Source organism: Chionomys nivalis, chromosome 8, assembly GCF_950005125.1.
Source record: "Chionomys nivalis chromosome 8, mChiNiv1.1, whole genome shotgun sequence".
NCBI classification, from domain to species: domain Eukaryota; kingdom Metazoa; phylum Chordata; class Mammalia; order Rodentia; family Cricetidae; genus Chionomys; species Chionomys nivalis.
The window spans coordinates 74,163,257-74,180,202 of NC_080093.1; the positions used below are offsets into that span (position 1 = coordinate 74,163,257).

General features: G+C 45.0%; 1 protein-coding gene across 2 annotated transcripts in view; it reads right to left on the minus strand.

Moving 5' to 3' along the window:
- Positions 1-285: 285 nt before the first annotated feature.
- The window catches only part of Prkcb (protein kinase C beta), a 345,665-nt gene continuing 329,004 nt past the window's right edge, over positions 286-16,946 (minus strand). The window contains exon 17 of one of the 2 annotated variants that reach the window (XM_057777292.1): positions 286-935. In XM_057777292.1, coding sequence (XP_057633275.1) covers positions 783-935 — 153 coding nt within the window. In that variant the 3' untranslated portion in view covers positions 286-782. Of the gene's footprint in view, positions 7,061-16,946 lie in introns of both variants that reach the window. The other variant, XM_057777291.1, reaches the window with a different exon arrangement.

The window sequence follows — 16,946 nt, forward strand, 5'->3', positions numbered from 1 at the left end:
AGCTAAAGCCCAGCCCAAGAATGCAGACATTTCTTAGTCCTACTGAATTACTTCCACATGAAAAGATAAGCCCAATTATTGCCATTCTTCTCATTTCTATCCCTTGCTTCTGAAAAAGCCACAAAATTCATGTGAAATGCTCCATTTGAAATGTGTATAGTGGTTTCAATGCAAATAAAATCAACACTAGTGAAAGACACATGTCAGCCAGCGATGTCCGCCTGTGTTCCTCCCATCTGGGATGCAGTATGTTTAGAAACAGATACACACACGAGAGGGTTTGCATGTATGAATTCAGTTTAATCATACCAATTCTTAAACAAAAAGTTTCCTCCAAGAGACAAGAGTTCACAGGAACTGCAAAGCTTTATTCACGACTTTTAAAAATACCGGTCATGCTGAGGTGGCATTCAAAGGGGTAATAGACAGGAACCGTAAAAACTTCGACCAGGAACATCAGCGTCTGGCTTTAAAAATTACAAATACCGAAGCGTTTTGGTATCGGACACAGTTAAGTTTTTGACACTGTTGGTTCATTGGGTGAGTTTCTGGAAGTCTGGAAACCTGTACCTCTAACAGTGGGTAATGCGCTTATTCTAAACTAAACATTTTCAAATGTAGAAAACAAACTAGCAAGCTATACGTACAAAGAAAAGCCCTCTAAGACAAGCTCTCCACACGATGGATGCCAGCAGGGGCATGACTCCTGGAAGACTGGAATTGGTCACAGACACTCGGCCTGAAGTCTTACACCCAGGCTAAGCAATGGAATGTGCATTCACCTACACATTAATGACAAACTCTGGATTAGTATATGAGAAGCCAGCAAATTCATTTTGGTCCAAGTTCATGATGAAGAGTTTGTCAGTGGGAGTCAGTTCCACAGGCTGCCTGGTGAACTCTTTGTCGAAGTTGGAGGTGTCTCGCTTGTCTCTCTGCCAAATGGAAAGCAAAGACATTAACACAGAAGCCGAAGCAGCAGCAAGAAACATGACCAGGACATGCCAGTTACCAGAAGGCTGATAAAAAAGCTCTGGAGCGGTCAGAAAGCCCTGTGCTGACAGTTTTTAGCAGACACATTCCGTGTACCGGTTTTCACTTCATTGTATATGCAAGCCTTGGGGTGGAAAACTTGGTGCGAATTTTCTGTGAGAAGAAAAGATCCATTGATTTCTTTAAAGAACTGCCCTAAAGAGGTGTGTGTGTGTGTGTGTGTGTAAGGGAGTTCTATGCTTTGCCTTTGAGGTGAGTTACATTGGTAACTATTTCCTTTAACAGCTAACGTCATAGAGTTAGTTAGCTCTTTGAGTATCCTGGAGGAAAATAACTCGGTAGCGACCCCTGTGGTCAGGAGCTGACTTCGTTGTCGGAAAAATGAGAACTGTTTGAACACACTGCTCTCAGGTGTGGAAAGCAGATCAGTGTTCACTGCAAGAGGCTAAGCACCGTCGTCCACCTCATCCTCATGATGCCTGAGACTCACTGGTAGCCGTCTCCACACCCCAGCTGGAGCCAGAGTTGTGTCAGAAGATGTGGCTCCAAGTTAGGCCAATCTCCTAGGGTCTACTTAACTCCTATTTTAGATTCAGCTCTCAAAACAAGATTGGTAGGAGTTCGGCTTTGGAGGACTGCTCAAAAGCTGACAACAAAGTCGGATTTGAGCTTTCATGAGCCAGAGAGTCTCTTCAAAGACATTGGTAGTGTGCTTTATAAGAAACACAATCCCAAGATGAAAGTAAGGTCTAAGAAGGTGAGGTTGAAAATGAAACACTACCCCTTTCATAGCTGGTAATCTAGCTGGCCTTCCTTCCTTCCTTCCTTCCTTCCTTCCTTCCTTCCTTCCTTCCTTCCTTCCTTCCTTCCTTCCTTCCTTCCCTGCCTGCATGTGTATAGGCACCACTAGCTCCAGTTTGAGGCGGGTTCCACCAGGGAATGTAAATGTGGGCTCACTAATGGGTCTTTCTGATGTGCTGGCCTCTCCAGGGTCCCTGTAAGTCCATTACTCCTTCCCATTCTCACCTCACCTGTCTTGAGAAGGCAGCGTTGATGTCCTCGCCTCCCCTTGTTTGATGTATAAGAAAACTGAGGCACAGGTCAGTGAAGGGGCTTGCCCAAGACTGCAGGAGTGGGCTCATGATTTGTGTCTGACCACGTAGCAGATATTTTACCTCATTACAGCTGCTCTGGCTGGAGAGACGGCCTAAGGGCTGTTTTCACAATGCCTGGGATCCTCGAGCATGGGGAACAGGTGCCTGACTGAAGCCAAGGTTGTGTCACACTGGAGTTTGTTGGTTGACTCAGTTTGATCAATCTTAGTAGGCTTAGCCCCTAACAGAGAGACTGGTTGATAAGGATTTCCTGTTGCCAGGCTCAAAACTACTACTTCTTGGATGCTCCTCTGACACAGACAAGATATTCCCTACTTCCTCCTGGGCTGTCAGAGTAGGGTAATGGGATTGAGAGGGACAAACTGGCATCAGATCTTCTGGAAGAGTGTAGGCAGAGAGGGACAGGCTACTCATCAAGTTGTTTTCTACACGGCGGGCCATCATTTGCTGTGTCCTATTCACACATTGCTCTGTGCCTTTTGTGGAAGGTTCTAGGCTTGGGCACTCAGTGTGTTCCTTTTTGATCCAGAGAGAAACTGGGATATCTTCTGTTTCTTTAATACTGTCTGTTTTTTTCTGTCATGATTCTACAAACCACAGGTCAGCGCCTTTCCCATTGTCTTCTGCGCATTTACTGCTTTGGGAAATTTGCACTGTTGCTTTCCAGGAGGGCAAGACCCTAGTCTGTTCCTGTGCTATTGTGCTTCCAATGCCAGGAACAGTAGTGAGAACACAGTAGGCTGTTCGTCAGCACTCACTGAACCATTAAAAGAAGTGTAGGATAAAGGGGCGCCTCCTTGCTTTCCCTAATTCCTTTCTTCACACTGAAGCAAAACGAGAGCAGTTACTTCCACCAGCCCTAAGGCTTACATAGACGGACACTGCACTTGGAGTACAGGATGAGTGCGGGCAAGGTCTGGAAGCTGGAAGGCTCTATGTGGGCGGGAGAAGGGCAGACCTGGGGCCAGAAGACAGACAGCTCCTCTTCTGGGGTCTCTCCCTACTTAGCCATCCTTATCTGAGAGGATGTGGCAGAACGTCCCCTCCTACCAACTCTAACATTGGAAGGCTTTTCTTATTTGCTATACTTCAATAAGTTATGTATTCCAAATAAGACTTCCTTTTAATGGGCTTCATCTCCTGAGCAGTCTCAGAAAATCCTCCAGGATTTTACCCTAGCATATTGGGAGGGAATGGGCCCCTTTGTTGTGACAATTCTTTCTGGCGTTGTAGCATCTGGAGTCACATGAGAACCGAAACACTCCTCCTAGGAAGAGCATCAATCCCAATAGCCTCCCATGGGTCATTAATCACGATCCTGCCCTTTCTCGGAAGAGGTCAGCGAGAATCCTAAGACCTTAAAAGGGTAGATTCGTGGATCCAGACATACAATTGGTCACAGTTAACAACTTTAATTAGATTTCTTCGATTTCATTTTTCTTTTTTCTTCAATTCTCCCAGGAGTTAAATACGTTTCTTGCTTTATTTTGTTTTGGTGGAAAATTTAAGCCTGTTTTAGGTGTGCTAGGGTCAAGGGTCACATGCTGTGATTAGCAGTATTCTAAGAGGGTCTGTGGCTATCTGAATGATGTACCATGAGAGGTGACACTCAAGATTCAGAAATAAACATAAAGCCAGGTAGCTCCCTTTCTTCCCAAGGAGAGATAACTTGGTACCTGTCTGCTGACATTGGGGGAGCTTTCTGTAGTTTGATCAAATATGGAGATTGTGTCTTTGGCCTTCTAGAAGAGTCCCTCTCACCTCTCTCCTTCCCTACCCTCCCTACTACATGATTGCTGCAGAAATCTAGGTTGAGATGATGCCCTCTGCTTCAAACTGTGGTCTGTAGAGAGACTAAGAAGTGGCAAAGACATCCATAGTGGATTTTCTTAGTAAACCCGGGGACTCTAGACCGCATCCTGCTTTTTGTTACTTGTTTTATGGCTGTCTTTCCCACAGATGGCATGCTGGAGGAGAGGGAGGAGAGGGGCTGCATGTTTAGTATTTCTCACCATGATCCTGGCACCCAGCCTGGCAGTTGGTGCTCAGTAAGTGTTACCTGAATGGATGGAGGGGGTATAAGTGGATGACTGCAAAAATAAATGAAAATATTTCTTCTTGGATAAAATTTCAAAAATTTCCTTCGAGTTCTTATGTGATGAAAGCTGTTTCTTAGTTTCTTTTGATCTACAAAGTTGGTAGAAGAGGAAACAGTAGGAAGTCTGATTAATGATCCCTTACTTCCACAGAAGTTTCTGGGACCCCGCCCTCAGCAAGGTACACTAAGGGAAGGGAGACTTTGGCTTGAGTATCTATTCCTGAAAACTGTGGCCCTTGAAAAATAATGTCAAGAATCCGAAAATGTAGAGTGTAGTGTATATATTTACATATATACTATTATCTATCTATCTATCTATCTATCTATCTATCTATCCATCTTATCTACATATCCATCTATCCATTTTTCCTACATTGTTTTCTAAGGTTGTCTCAGCTCACTTGCCCAATGTTTCACTGTGGTTTTTATTCTGAGCATATGTCCAAAGCCTTGTGACTTGTAACCAGATGAAGGACCCTACATAACTTTCTTGGGAGTGGGTATATGGCTCAGAGATGTTTGCTTTGTTATAGAACAGACAGAGCCTGGTGTTGGGAAATCAGGATACTTGCTATTTGTATTGTCACTGGCCAACCTTCAGGAAAATACTTCCATTCTCCAGCTGCCCCAATAATAAAATGAGGAGTGGGGTTGCCCTGATCTCTCCCTGTCACTAGCATCCTAAGATTGGCAGCTAGGACATCAAGTTTGCTACACATCATCTAAGAGGGACAGGTGCCAAGCTTGAAGCAGAGTGACATAAGAAGCCAGCAAAGAATGAACCATGAGGGTCTTCGCCTCAGCAGAACCCCAAGGCATAGTTTCTTAAAGAGGAGGAGGTGTTCTTCCCTTGATAGTTTCTGTAGGATTTCTCAGAATCCCCGGAGGGCCAGGAAATCTTTGGACCTATGATAAGAATTCCCTTTAGGACTGCCAGAGAGGAACAGGGAGCTGAGCTGTAGGCAAGGGTGAGGGGTCACCTGCAGTCCTCATCTGTCCAGAGGAAAATGAAGTCTCTCCCACCACTTGGCTTCTGGGAGCTCACTGAGTTGCTTGCTCAAGGAAGCTCAAACTTGGAAGAGTAGCGATTTTGATGAGAAGCTTAAGAGGCCTGGGCACGTTCCTAGCTAGCGGCTCAGCTTGACACTGGTGAGATATGAACTCTGAACCCTGACAGTGTGTGTGTGGGAGAGGCTCCAGCCTGTCTACTCCACCCCATTTTAAGCCACCAGGCATTCCCTGAATGGTCTCCAGGCCCTGCTCTCTGGCTTGTTGACCACTGAGGCTACGTAAGAGGCAGTTTCAGCCCCCTTTTTCCTGAGTTCCTTTCTTGGGCCCTACTTTGTAGTGTGGGTCCTCATTGTTCAAATAGTACAGTTTCCTTTGAAATAGGATTTCTTTTCTGTCTTTTTTTTTTTTATTGTACCTTGATGCTAGGAGAAAAATATCAGAACAGATACTGCAGTGCAAATGAACATTTCCACAAACATCTTGCAAAATGACATTAAACTGAAGAATGCAACCACCGTGGTTTGGAGAGCTGGTGTCTTTCTCAGAGCCCAGTATCCGTTCTCCAACACTAGCGGTACACCGCAACAAACCCCCTCCCCACAGGCACAAGTCTGCCAGGCCCCATCTTCTTGGTTCAACAAAGCAGGCCATTGTGGTTCATGACATCTGGACATGGCTTTTAAAGCATGTGTAACAAAGTGACTTTGTTTTTTTTTTTTTTTGTTTTTTTTTCTTTTGTATGTTTGTTTGTTTGCATTTCAACAATGACAGAAATAAAAAAAAAAGCAAATAACGTTTGAAATGTAATGTAAAATCACGGTCCTTTGGGACCTTGCTAGAGTGACCATGTGGTTCCAGGAACAGTGCCAAATGCCGTTCTTGAGTAGTTTGGGGGATGAGGGTACCAGTTTCAGACACACAGGGTTAGAAACTGCAGCATGGCGCTAGCACTCAAGCTGGTTGCCCTTTGACCCTGGAAGTGCTTTTAGATGGACTTGTCTAAAAGCGCATTCCTGTTTGCTTGGTTTCTTTCTTTCTTTCTTTCTTTCTTTCTTTCTTTCTTTCTTTCTTTCTTTCTTCCTTCCTTCCTTTCTTTCTTTCTTTCTTTCTGGTCTTAGATAATCGTCTTAACGTTGAGTTTAAAAAAATAAAAATAAAAATTTATTTTTAGCATGTTCTTTCCAAAGCTCTACTGCCTGCGGAAGAGGCAGTGTGGAGGGATTCCCTCTAGGGCAAAGCAGCCATACAGTTGGACTCAAGCCAAGCTCCCAGTCTGGAACATGAAAGGCTATTGTTAGCATTCAGCTCATCCATCCATTTTGTAGGGAGGATGTAGACTCGATGATCGGGGTAAAAAAAAATGGCGGTGCAGAGAGGGAGGGAGAGAAAGCAAGCTTTTTCTCTCCCCAGTGGGCCTGTGAGCCGACATGCTGGGGTGCACACAGTAGGGGGACTTCGAACGTGTCTCAATTATGCAGCACTTTCTTCATGCCACCTGCATAATCCCATCTCCTCGAGATGCTCCAAACTACTTGAGGACATTTGGGTTCTGAAACATGGCCACTCTAGCCTCATTAGAAAAGAAAACACAGATGTAACTTGGCAATGATTTAAAAAAAAATGTCACCATGAGAGCTGTTGAGCTTGAATGACAGAAACGGAGGACGGAGATCTACAGATCTACTTAGCTCTTGACTTCAGGTTTTAAAAATTCAGAGTTAACAAAGGAAAATCCTTCGAATTCTGATTGGTCAATATTCCTGATGACTTCCTGGTCAGGAGGTGTTAGGACTGGTGGATGGCGGGTGAAAAACCGGTCGAAGTTTTCAGCATTTCGCCCACACTATGAGAGGGGGAGAAAAGAACTTGTGGTGGGTGGGAATAAAACAAAATCAAAAGCCAAAATAAAACAGAACTGAACAGAACCGGGTGTGGTTTTCCTCCAATCCCGTCCCTTTGGGAAACTCGGAGACACTGTTTTAATGATCAGGAATGAGAGCAATGTCAAATGCAAAATCCTCATGACCTTTGGAACATGACCTTGGGCTTTTACCCTTTGAGTGCTGTAGCATAGCACTCAGGTCAGTCCTGGTTTCCTCTTGGGAAGTCAGGAAATGTATGGCAAAGGCATGAGATGGTGGGAATAGTAGCATGTGACGTGTCCCCACCCCCATCGCTCACCCCCAATGATTCAGACAGGGTCAATAATATTGACAGATGTCAATAACGACCCATCCATAAATCACCTGGCGAGCACATCATTTATAGCAGCAGATCCCTTTAAGTGCTCTTGATCAGGAAGGATAGGTGTTAATAGTTCAACCGAATATAGTTTCCAAACACCAGCCAGTGGAGGGAGATCCCTACCAAGAGATCTCAGTGACACCACAAAGTCCCTCTGGATTAAACATTGACCCTTAATGACAAGGTCCCAAGAGGTGAAAGCAAACACTTTCTCCATATAGGAAACCTGGTATGGGAAGCAATTCACAAGTACATGGAATCCCTGCCTAGGGAAAAGAGAGGAGTTGCCACATCAAAGCTCTCGCCCAGCCCATGCTCCTTCCCAGCAGAACCGTGTGCAGGGAACCCCTCGGCATCCTGGTATCTATAGGAGGTGCTGTGGCTTGAACACACAGCGTCTCCCACATGATCAAGGGTTCAGAGACTTGGTCCTCGGCTGGTGGCACCATTTTGGAAGGTCGTGGAACCATTAGGAGATGGAGCCTCACTGGAGGAAGTGAGTTAGTAGGCGCAAGCCTTGAGGTTCTATGCTTTGGCAGTACTTCCTGAAATGCTCACTGCTTCCTGGCTGCTGATGTAAAGAGACCCAGACACCTTACACCCTTGCCACTTACCAAGTATTTGGTGACAATGACGGGAAAAGTAAGTAAGGCAGGAGGCAGCATCGACCTAATCCTATGACAATAATAACGGCAGGTAATCTATGTTGTGTGTGTGCCATGGCTAGTCACCTGGCAAAGAACTTTATCCGGATGATCTCATTTAACTCTCTCAGCGGCCTTATGACATATATCATCGCTATGGCTTCAACAGACACGGAGTTACACGTTCAAACAATTGGTACTAACTTGAAAGGTTACAGAATCTTTGGGACTGTGGCTTCGCTAGTGGAAGTGGCTCACTGAGGGCAGGCCTTGAAAATGATATCCGCTTCGGATTAGGTTTCCACGCTCTGCTTCCTGCCCACCATGTGGCCAGATGCCTTACGTTGCCACCGCCCATGCCTTCTATTGGACCAATATCCTCTGAAACTGTGGCTCAGAACAGACCTTCCTCCAGTAAGTTGCTTCTGTGAGGTACTTAATCACAATTCAAAAAAAAAAAAAAAAGATCAAGGTCAAACAGCTAGCAACCTAACGGCAGACCCAGGATCTTTGGGTCCACATTGATGAATATAGCCGAGAGGAAGTAACAGACTGAATTGTGGAACGGGGCAGAAGGGGGAGCTGAATCATGGCTCAGGTGTTGCAGTCACTGTTTTGATTGACAGAGAACATGGTTATCTCAGCAGCAGAGACAGAACATGGGAAAATTCAGAAAGACAATAATTAGCGATTTCCATTTTGGGATATGGTGGTTGTAAGAGTCAGGGCATGTCTAGCTGAGAACTAAGAGGGAGGGGCAGGTGTTATGGGGCTCAGGAAAGACCTTGAAAGAGCCTTTCAAATGGCACACCTAATAGGGGTGTGTGTGTGTGGATAGTAACAGGGATGGCCACCAGGCACGCTCCATGCAGCTGGCCTGCCCTATTGGCTTTGCTCACGGGATCTTTTAAATTCATATGCTAACTCTTCAAGGCACAGATTTTACTACCATCTGCCAATGATGCAACTTCCCTCAACATTGTCCTAGAGCCCAGGGGAACCAGGAGGGAGCAACTCAGACACACTAAGGACTGAGAGAAACCACAGGCAGAAGCGCTGTCCCGAGGGAAATACCTCCAAAAAAATTCTAAAAGAAAGTTTTTTTTTTTTTTTTTTTTTTTTTTTTTTTTTAAATTTGAGTGTATACAGAAGAGACACTGGGGGTTCCCCGAGCTCTTGTCGCGTAAGAGTGAAAGACCACTGATAGAAGACCTGCAGAGCCTTAGCAGAGGCACATGGACCCGCACCGTCAGGGGAGCCGCCCGAACAAAAGTGAGCTCTGGGTTCTATGTCCTGCAAATAGGGATGGGAATCTCGGCCTCTTGTTGATCACTGGCTGGACAACTCTGGGGACATTTTTTAATGTCTCGGGCTCCTCTTTGTAAAACAGGGACAACCGTGGGTCTTATCGTTCAAGGTTGTGATGATAACAACAGGAAGTGATCTGCGTGACGAGGGCCTGGGATGGTTTCTAGTTTCCTCTATGAAGCATCATCTGCAGTGCACACTTCTGAACAGGGCTTAGTTCAGAGCCACTTAAGTTTTAAATGCTGAAGACACGGAGTTCCAGTTTTAAAATTCTCACTAAGCTCAAAGAAATATATTGCTGCTGGAAAGATGACTCAGTCAGTAAGGCACTTGGCACTCAATAATGGGCACCTGAATTCTGCCCCCAGCACCCATACAAAAAAAAAAAAAAGGTCGGGCACAGTGGTGTGTGCCTGCCATCTCAGCTCCTGTGGGATGAAGACAGAAAGATTCCCTGGGCTTGCTGGCCAGCCCGGTTCAGTGAGAGACCCGGCCTCAAAAAACAGAATGGGAAGCAATTGAGGAAGAAACCCACTACATCAACCTTTGACCTCCACATGCACATGAATACATGTGCACATGCGTGCACACACACACACACACGAACATGTATACATATCACACAAACGTGCACCCATCAACTTTAGTGGAAGAACAATATCCACATTGTGAAAATGTATCTCATATTCACTCTGCTATGGGAAATTTAAAGGCACAAATGATAAAATAAAAGGACGTGAAGATTATGCAAGGATATGAGATAAGGAAGTTTTAGAAAAAAGCTTAAATAAATGTATTTATAATTTGAGAGTGAAAAAGACATTTCCAAAGGGTTAAAACCAAGAGGCAACAAAAAAAATTGTGCCTAATGATGTTAAAAACTAAAAATGTGTGTGTAATTAAAAAAGAAAGAAACCACAAAAAAAACCAAAATAACAAATAAGCCTAATAACATACTAGATAAAATGTATTTGCAACATCGACTACAGAAGGGACCATTAATTTATAAATATGAATTATAAGTTAAGTGATTATGTGTGATTATGTGCTAAGAAGAAAAATACAACCCAAAGGGAAATTATAAAAGGGGGGAATTAATTTTCTTTTTATGGGTTTAGGGAATTGAACTTGGGGTTTCACATACACTAGATGAGTATATTCCCACTGAGCTATATTTCTAGCCGAAGAAATTTGTTTTTAAAAACATTTGTATTTTAAATTATGTGTATGTGTGGTGGATATGGGCACTGAAGTACAGGGGCCTACAGAGGCCAGAAGAGGGAGCGTAGCACAAATTCTATTAGGTCTTAATAATAAAAACCCAGCATCAATACTAGGAAGTGAAAGCTGAAAGATCAGAGAAGCAGAGCAGCCAGCCACTAGAGTTCTTACCTCTCAGAAGAGAAGGGTATTCTGTCTTTAAAGTCCTCAGACTGAATGCCTTGAGCTCCTGCCTCCTCCCACCTTATATTCCTCTCTCCGCCCAGCCAACATTCCTTCCTGTCTCTGTGAGTTCAAGGCCACTCTGGGCTACCCTAGGTTTATCAAGTCTCAAACAGAAACAGAGCCAGGTGGTGGCAGCTCACAGCGCCCAGTACTTGGGAATCACATGCCTTTAATCCCAGCACTAAGAAGGTCGAGACAGGAAGGGATATGGCTGAGCAGAGAGAGGAATGAAAGGCAGGAGGAGACAGGAGCTCAGTGCAGTCTGAGGTTTGGTGGAGACAGATGGAGTCAGGAGATGCAGTCTGAGGACAGGATCATTCCTTCGGTCTGAGCATTGGTAGAGGTAAAGGAACTCTCTAGTGGCTGGCTGCTCAGGCATTCAGTCTTAGGATTCCTAGAGAGAGGATCTTGCCCCCTTGGGTCTGAGGATTCAGTGGAGGTAAAAAGTCTCTCTAGTGGCTGGCTCCATTACTTCTCTGATCTTTCAGCATTTAGCCGGATATATAATTCCAGATTTTCAATATTAAGACCAACTAGAATTTGCGCAACAAGGGAATCAGATTTCCTGGGGCTGGAGTCACAGGCTTCCTAATAGGTACACTGGGATCTAAGATTGGGTCTTCTGCAAAAACAATATTGTGCACTTAACTGCTAAATCATCTCTCTAGCCACCCTGAGAAAACGATTTTTATAGAGTCGAAATACACAAAATGTGCTCAAATTCGATTCACAATTAAGGAAATGGGCTTTGAGCATGTGCTCGGCGAAGCGAGTGAGGGCGGTGTCAGTTGGATGTCTCAGAAAAAGAGCATTGCATGCAGAGGCTTGCATGTGCAAATGCCCTGTTGCCATCCCCAGCGAAGCCAGAGTGGGAGTAAAGTGACCAAGGGGCAGGGGGGACAGGGGAGGTCCCTGAGCATGATACCCATGGCCATGCAAGAGCATGCAATTTTCTTCTCAGTTTGAGAAGCTCAGAGTGACGTGATTTGTTTAAATGAAGTCACCAGGATTGTCTAGAATGCGGGCTGTGGGTGACAGGGGTGACACTGGAAACGATGAGTCCGGGTAGGAGACTGTTGCAACTTTCAGCTGAGAGAGGTTGAGGGCTTGGAGGAAGGGAGTTGCGGGGAAGATGCATTTGGACTTGGGCTATAACACATTGCATTTAGTGTTGACGTGATGTGCAGGTGGGTGGGAACTAATGGGGGAGAGAAAGAGGAGTTGGTGTCCTTGAGCTGCTTGGTACTTGAGTACCACTAAGTATTGAACGTATTTGCAGGAAAGGGGATTGAAGCCTTGTGTTCCTTCACAGTAGGTTTAAAATTACAGTGTGGAAGCCAAGGGGGCTGGTGGGGAAAGAGAGTGTTGAGGACTAGACTGGCATCAGGGGCACTAGATGTGAACGATCATCATTGTCTAGAGGGGAGAGAGGGTGGGCAGGGTTGTGGGTGAAGGGCCAGGTTAAGAGAGCGCATTGGTGGAAGACGGCATGCCATAGGGGATCTCTGCTGCTGGTTTTCTGTGCCTTGGATGTCAAGACCCAAAGGAGCCACCTGGAATCTTCGGGGACCGTTTTTCTCAAAATTACTAAGTAAGTAAATAAATAAATAAATCCACTTCCTGTCTCCACTAGAAGGAAGGCTGCTGATTTGCAGGGCTCCCCAGAGGCAGTGAAAAGAGCTGAGAAACAGCTTCTAGCAGTTCTGCCCCCACCAACACCCATTCCTAGAACAATGCAATCTTTCTGTGAGACACCACAGAGGGGATGCAGGAAGTAGGGGTTAAGCAAGGGGGCAAAGCCGCTGCGGAGCGTGATTTCCCTGCTAATAAGCAGCTTACGGGGCTGGCAGATCACAGCCTCCCTGTTAAGTGTTTCTGTGTGTTTTCAAATGGAGCTGTCACTGCCCATTAGTTTCAGGGGTGCTCTCTAAATGGAGACGTCAACCCTCGGGAGGCAGAGCCTGGGATCTGTTCTCTGCCTACTGTGTCCTTGGAGGGGATGGGCAGCTTGGTGATTGGGATCTAATTATCAATGTAGTCTGGACCACACCTGCCTCCCTGACTGTCCTGGGTAGATAATCTAGCCTCATTTAGCTCCTGGCAGCAGATCCAACCTCCTTGTCATCGGGGTTCACAAGAGAGGCCTCCGGCATAGGGACAGGGGATGAAGTCAACTAGGGTACTTAAACCACAGGCACCCATTCCAGGAGTAGAGTGAGCAGTTTTGCCTGTTGGAATCATGGATCTAAAAGCCTAGGCAAAAAAGCTGATCTGTTTGAGCAGTTGCAAAAGAGAGATGCCTTCCCCTTTCAAGTTTTGTCTCAGTAGGTTGCCAGCAGCTTGGAGTGTGGCCACTAAGCGTGGGACTGGAGTGTTGCTCAGCAGTTAAGCACTCACTGCCCATGCAGAGAACCCCGGGGTTCCATCCCTGCCACCGTGAAAACAAACAGATGTGGTGTTTGCTCAGCTGTGTCCATCATAAGGATATTCAAAAGGTCAAAAGACAGTAGAACCCGTGTCCTTATCCCAGAAGCCGCTTTCCAAGATCCCCTGGGCCAGGGTTACCTGAAATGGTAAATATCACCAAACTCCCTATAGAAAGTTTCTTCATTTAACATATAAATTACACATAGTAGAAGATCAAAGACTAACAATAAGCAGATCAATTATAATAATATAGTTCATTAGAAGATTTTTTTCTTCTTCTCCTGATATCCTAATGGTTCTGGACACAGTTATTGACAGGTAACTAAAAGAAACCATGGATGGCCGGGAACATTCTAGGCTTTTTGCTTGTCTTGTCTCAAATGCATCCCATTGCTCAAAGTCCACATTCTTTGTTTGTTTGAGTCAGGGACTCATTGTGTATCCCTAGTTGGCCTAGAACTCCCTCTGTAGAACAGACTGGCCTTGAACTTACAAAGATCTGCCTGCCTCTGTCTCCTGAGTGCTGGGATTGAGGGTGTGTACTTCTGCACCTGGCCTCAAAGTCCACACTCTTTAGAAAGACTTTCTACAGACACCTTCCATGGTGCCCTTTCAGGTTCATCACCTTCTGCCATTATCTACCAGCTGCAACATACTAGAGCCTTCTGATCCATCACCCTCTGTCCTTACCCACCAGCCTGTACCACACTAGAGCCTTCTGGTCCATCACCCTCTGTCCTTACCCACCAGCCTGTACCACACTAGAGCCTTCTGGTCCATCACCCTCTCTCTTTACCCACCTGCCTGTACCACACTAGAGCTTTCAGGTCCATCGCCCTCTGTCCTTACCCACCAGCCTGTACCACACTAGAACCTTCTGGTCCATCACCCCTCTATCCTTATTCTCCAGCCTGTACCACACTAGAACCTTCTCGTCCATCACCCTCTGTCCTTACCCACCAGCCTGTACCACACTAGAGCCTTCAGGTCCATCGCCCTCTGTCCTTACCCACCAGCCTGTACCACACTAGAGACAAGCCGAGCTGTTTTGGTTCTGAGAATACTCACATGCTCCAGGATGTTTCATCCACCAAGAACTTGTGTCTCCCACCTGTTCCACTTCTCCCTATTAGTTTCTACACACCCTGCCTCTAGAGGGGAGTCACTCCCTGAGAGGCTTTTCCTGGTCCTCCTCTATGTCCCTATAGCTCATGTGGACACCAGGAACCAAGAAATCACTAGAGTGAGAAAAAAATTAGAGTCATCTATTAACCAATAGGGAAAAGTGAAATAAATAATGCCACATCTAGTTGATGTATCACCATGCAAAAATCTTTGAAAAGTTAAGAAACAAGACGTAGAAAGATATCAAACAACATCATTTTATATATAATTTCTAAAAGAATATAATGAGTTTTCATTCTATAAATTACGGTGTGTGGCAATGACAGCCTTGTTTGAAGTAGGGTCTCTTTGCTGCTGACACCTGTGTGCGCCAGACTCCAAACTGGCTGTCCTGAGTGTTTCTGGGGTTTTCCTGTCTCTAGCCACCTTCTTTAGCTTTGTAGGAATTGTGGGGCTTCTAAATCAAGCACTCAAGTTGCTATGGAAGTGCACTAACCATTGGGCAATCCCTCCAACCCAGGAAGGGTCTTTTGTGTTTGATACCAAGTTTGTCTTGTTTCTGTTTTCTTAATTATAATTTAAAAATAGCACACCAAATATGTTTAAACGCCACCCCCTCAGAGAAGCTGTTCTCTATTTCCTCCAAATCATGTAGCTCCCACATTCTCATCTCTTGATAGTCTCCACCAGGACACCCCGTTCCGTGTTATCAGCAAAACACACCACCTATGTACCTCAGTCTGTCTCTTACATTCATTTGTTCACCCCACTATCTCCTACTTCCTCTAGAATTGAAGATCTACGAGGGCACAGTCACTTTTGTTGTTGTTGTTGTTCAACACTCTGTTTCCAAGACCCAGGACAAGCCCTTCATGTTATTAACGGATCAACAATGGAGTCTCTTCTGTGCTGATGATAAACCAGGTGCTGTGTAGAGCACCTCCAGGCATCTTGTCTCATTAGCCCACGTAGCTCTCCAAGGTGCTCATCACACAATGAGGGAATGGGTTTACAGAGTTTAAATGTCCATGATTTGATCCCACAGGTGACAGACTCAACCCCGTCTATCAGTCATCTATCTCCCTCTGTAAAAACAAACTTCTAAAAGGCACCAAAAGAAACAAGGTCTACCACGTTGTGTGTATTATGTAGGTGTGTGTGCGCTTGTGAGAAGGTTGCTTGTGCCTGTGAGGGTGCACACACTGTGTGAGCACAAGATAGGTTGGAAGAGGATGTTACGCACCTTCCTAGTGCCTCCAGATAAAGTTTATTTCTGAACCTGAAACTCGTTTCTGGGCTAGTCTGGCCGGCAGCTAGCTAGCTACAGGAATCTGCCTGTCTCCCCTTCCCCAACATTGGGGTTATAAGGTCTCAGTGACCTTAACATGACCCTAACAGTGACTCTTGTTAGCCTGGCTTTTATGTGGGTGCTGAGAACTCTATCAGGTCCTCGGTCTAACCCACTGTATTATTCCCCAAGCTCCAGATCCTAACAGCTTCATTAAGCGACTGCTTTGGTCTTTGCTCCGGGTGACTGGGTGAAGAGGGAGATGGATGCCTTTTATCCTTTAAGCAGGTTTGGAGTCGTTATTTTTAATGTGAAAAAAAAAAAAAAAGACTAAGTGGAATACCCAGTAAACATTTTCCATGTCAATAAAATATCTTTTTTTCTCATTTATTCTTCACCATTCATCCACATGGCTGCTGGAAATAAACTGTCATAGTTACTCTCCTTTCTACTTGTCTGCTTTTAAAGACCCAATTCCCATCAATCTGAGAAATAGGTAGGGGAAAGATTATCTCATCGCAGCAGGAAAATTGAAAAATTGACACTATATTTGGGGTCCCCTTGGAGTAGATCAGAAGAGACAAGATCCAGGAATTCCTTGGTTCTGTCATGGGCTTTCTACGGTACCCCACTCTCCCAGGGTATGCCCTCCACCACGCGGCATGGCCTGGTAAGCTCAGACGACCTGAGTACAGCCCTAGCTTCATCTTTCCCAGCTTAAGCTGTCAGCACATTAAGCTTCCAGCATTTGCACCTTGTGATGGGCAGACACCCCAGACTTTAGACTGAAGGCTTCATTATCAATGATGCTATTATTGTGTTATGCTCAGTAACAAGATTCACTAGTAGGGTCATTCCGTTTATTACAGTCAGCCATTTTCGTGTGAAGTTTATTACCAAGCTTAAAAGGAAGCTTTGTACTTGGAAGTTGCATATGAATTCAGATTAAGATGGTGGTTGCATGTCATTCCATGTAAAGAGTACAAAGACTCATTCTGTTTTGAAGCTAGGTAGCAAACTGAAGTAGTTGCTGCCCCTCTCAGAATGGGGCAGTTGGATCCTGTCCTTGGCATTCTTCTGTTGATTAATTCTTTGGAATCTTAATAATTGTTTTTTTCAAATCTTAAGAAGATGAAACAGAAAACTTGTTAAGAAAAACATGGAAGTGTAATCAACATTTTAGAATAAGAGCTGTTGCTGTTTTCTACACATCCAATGTTGAGCACAGCTACATCCCATGCCAAAGG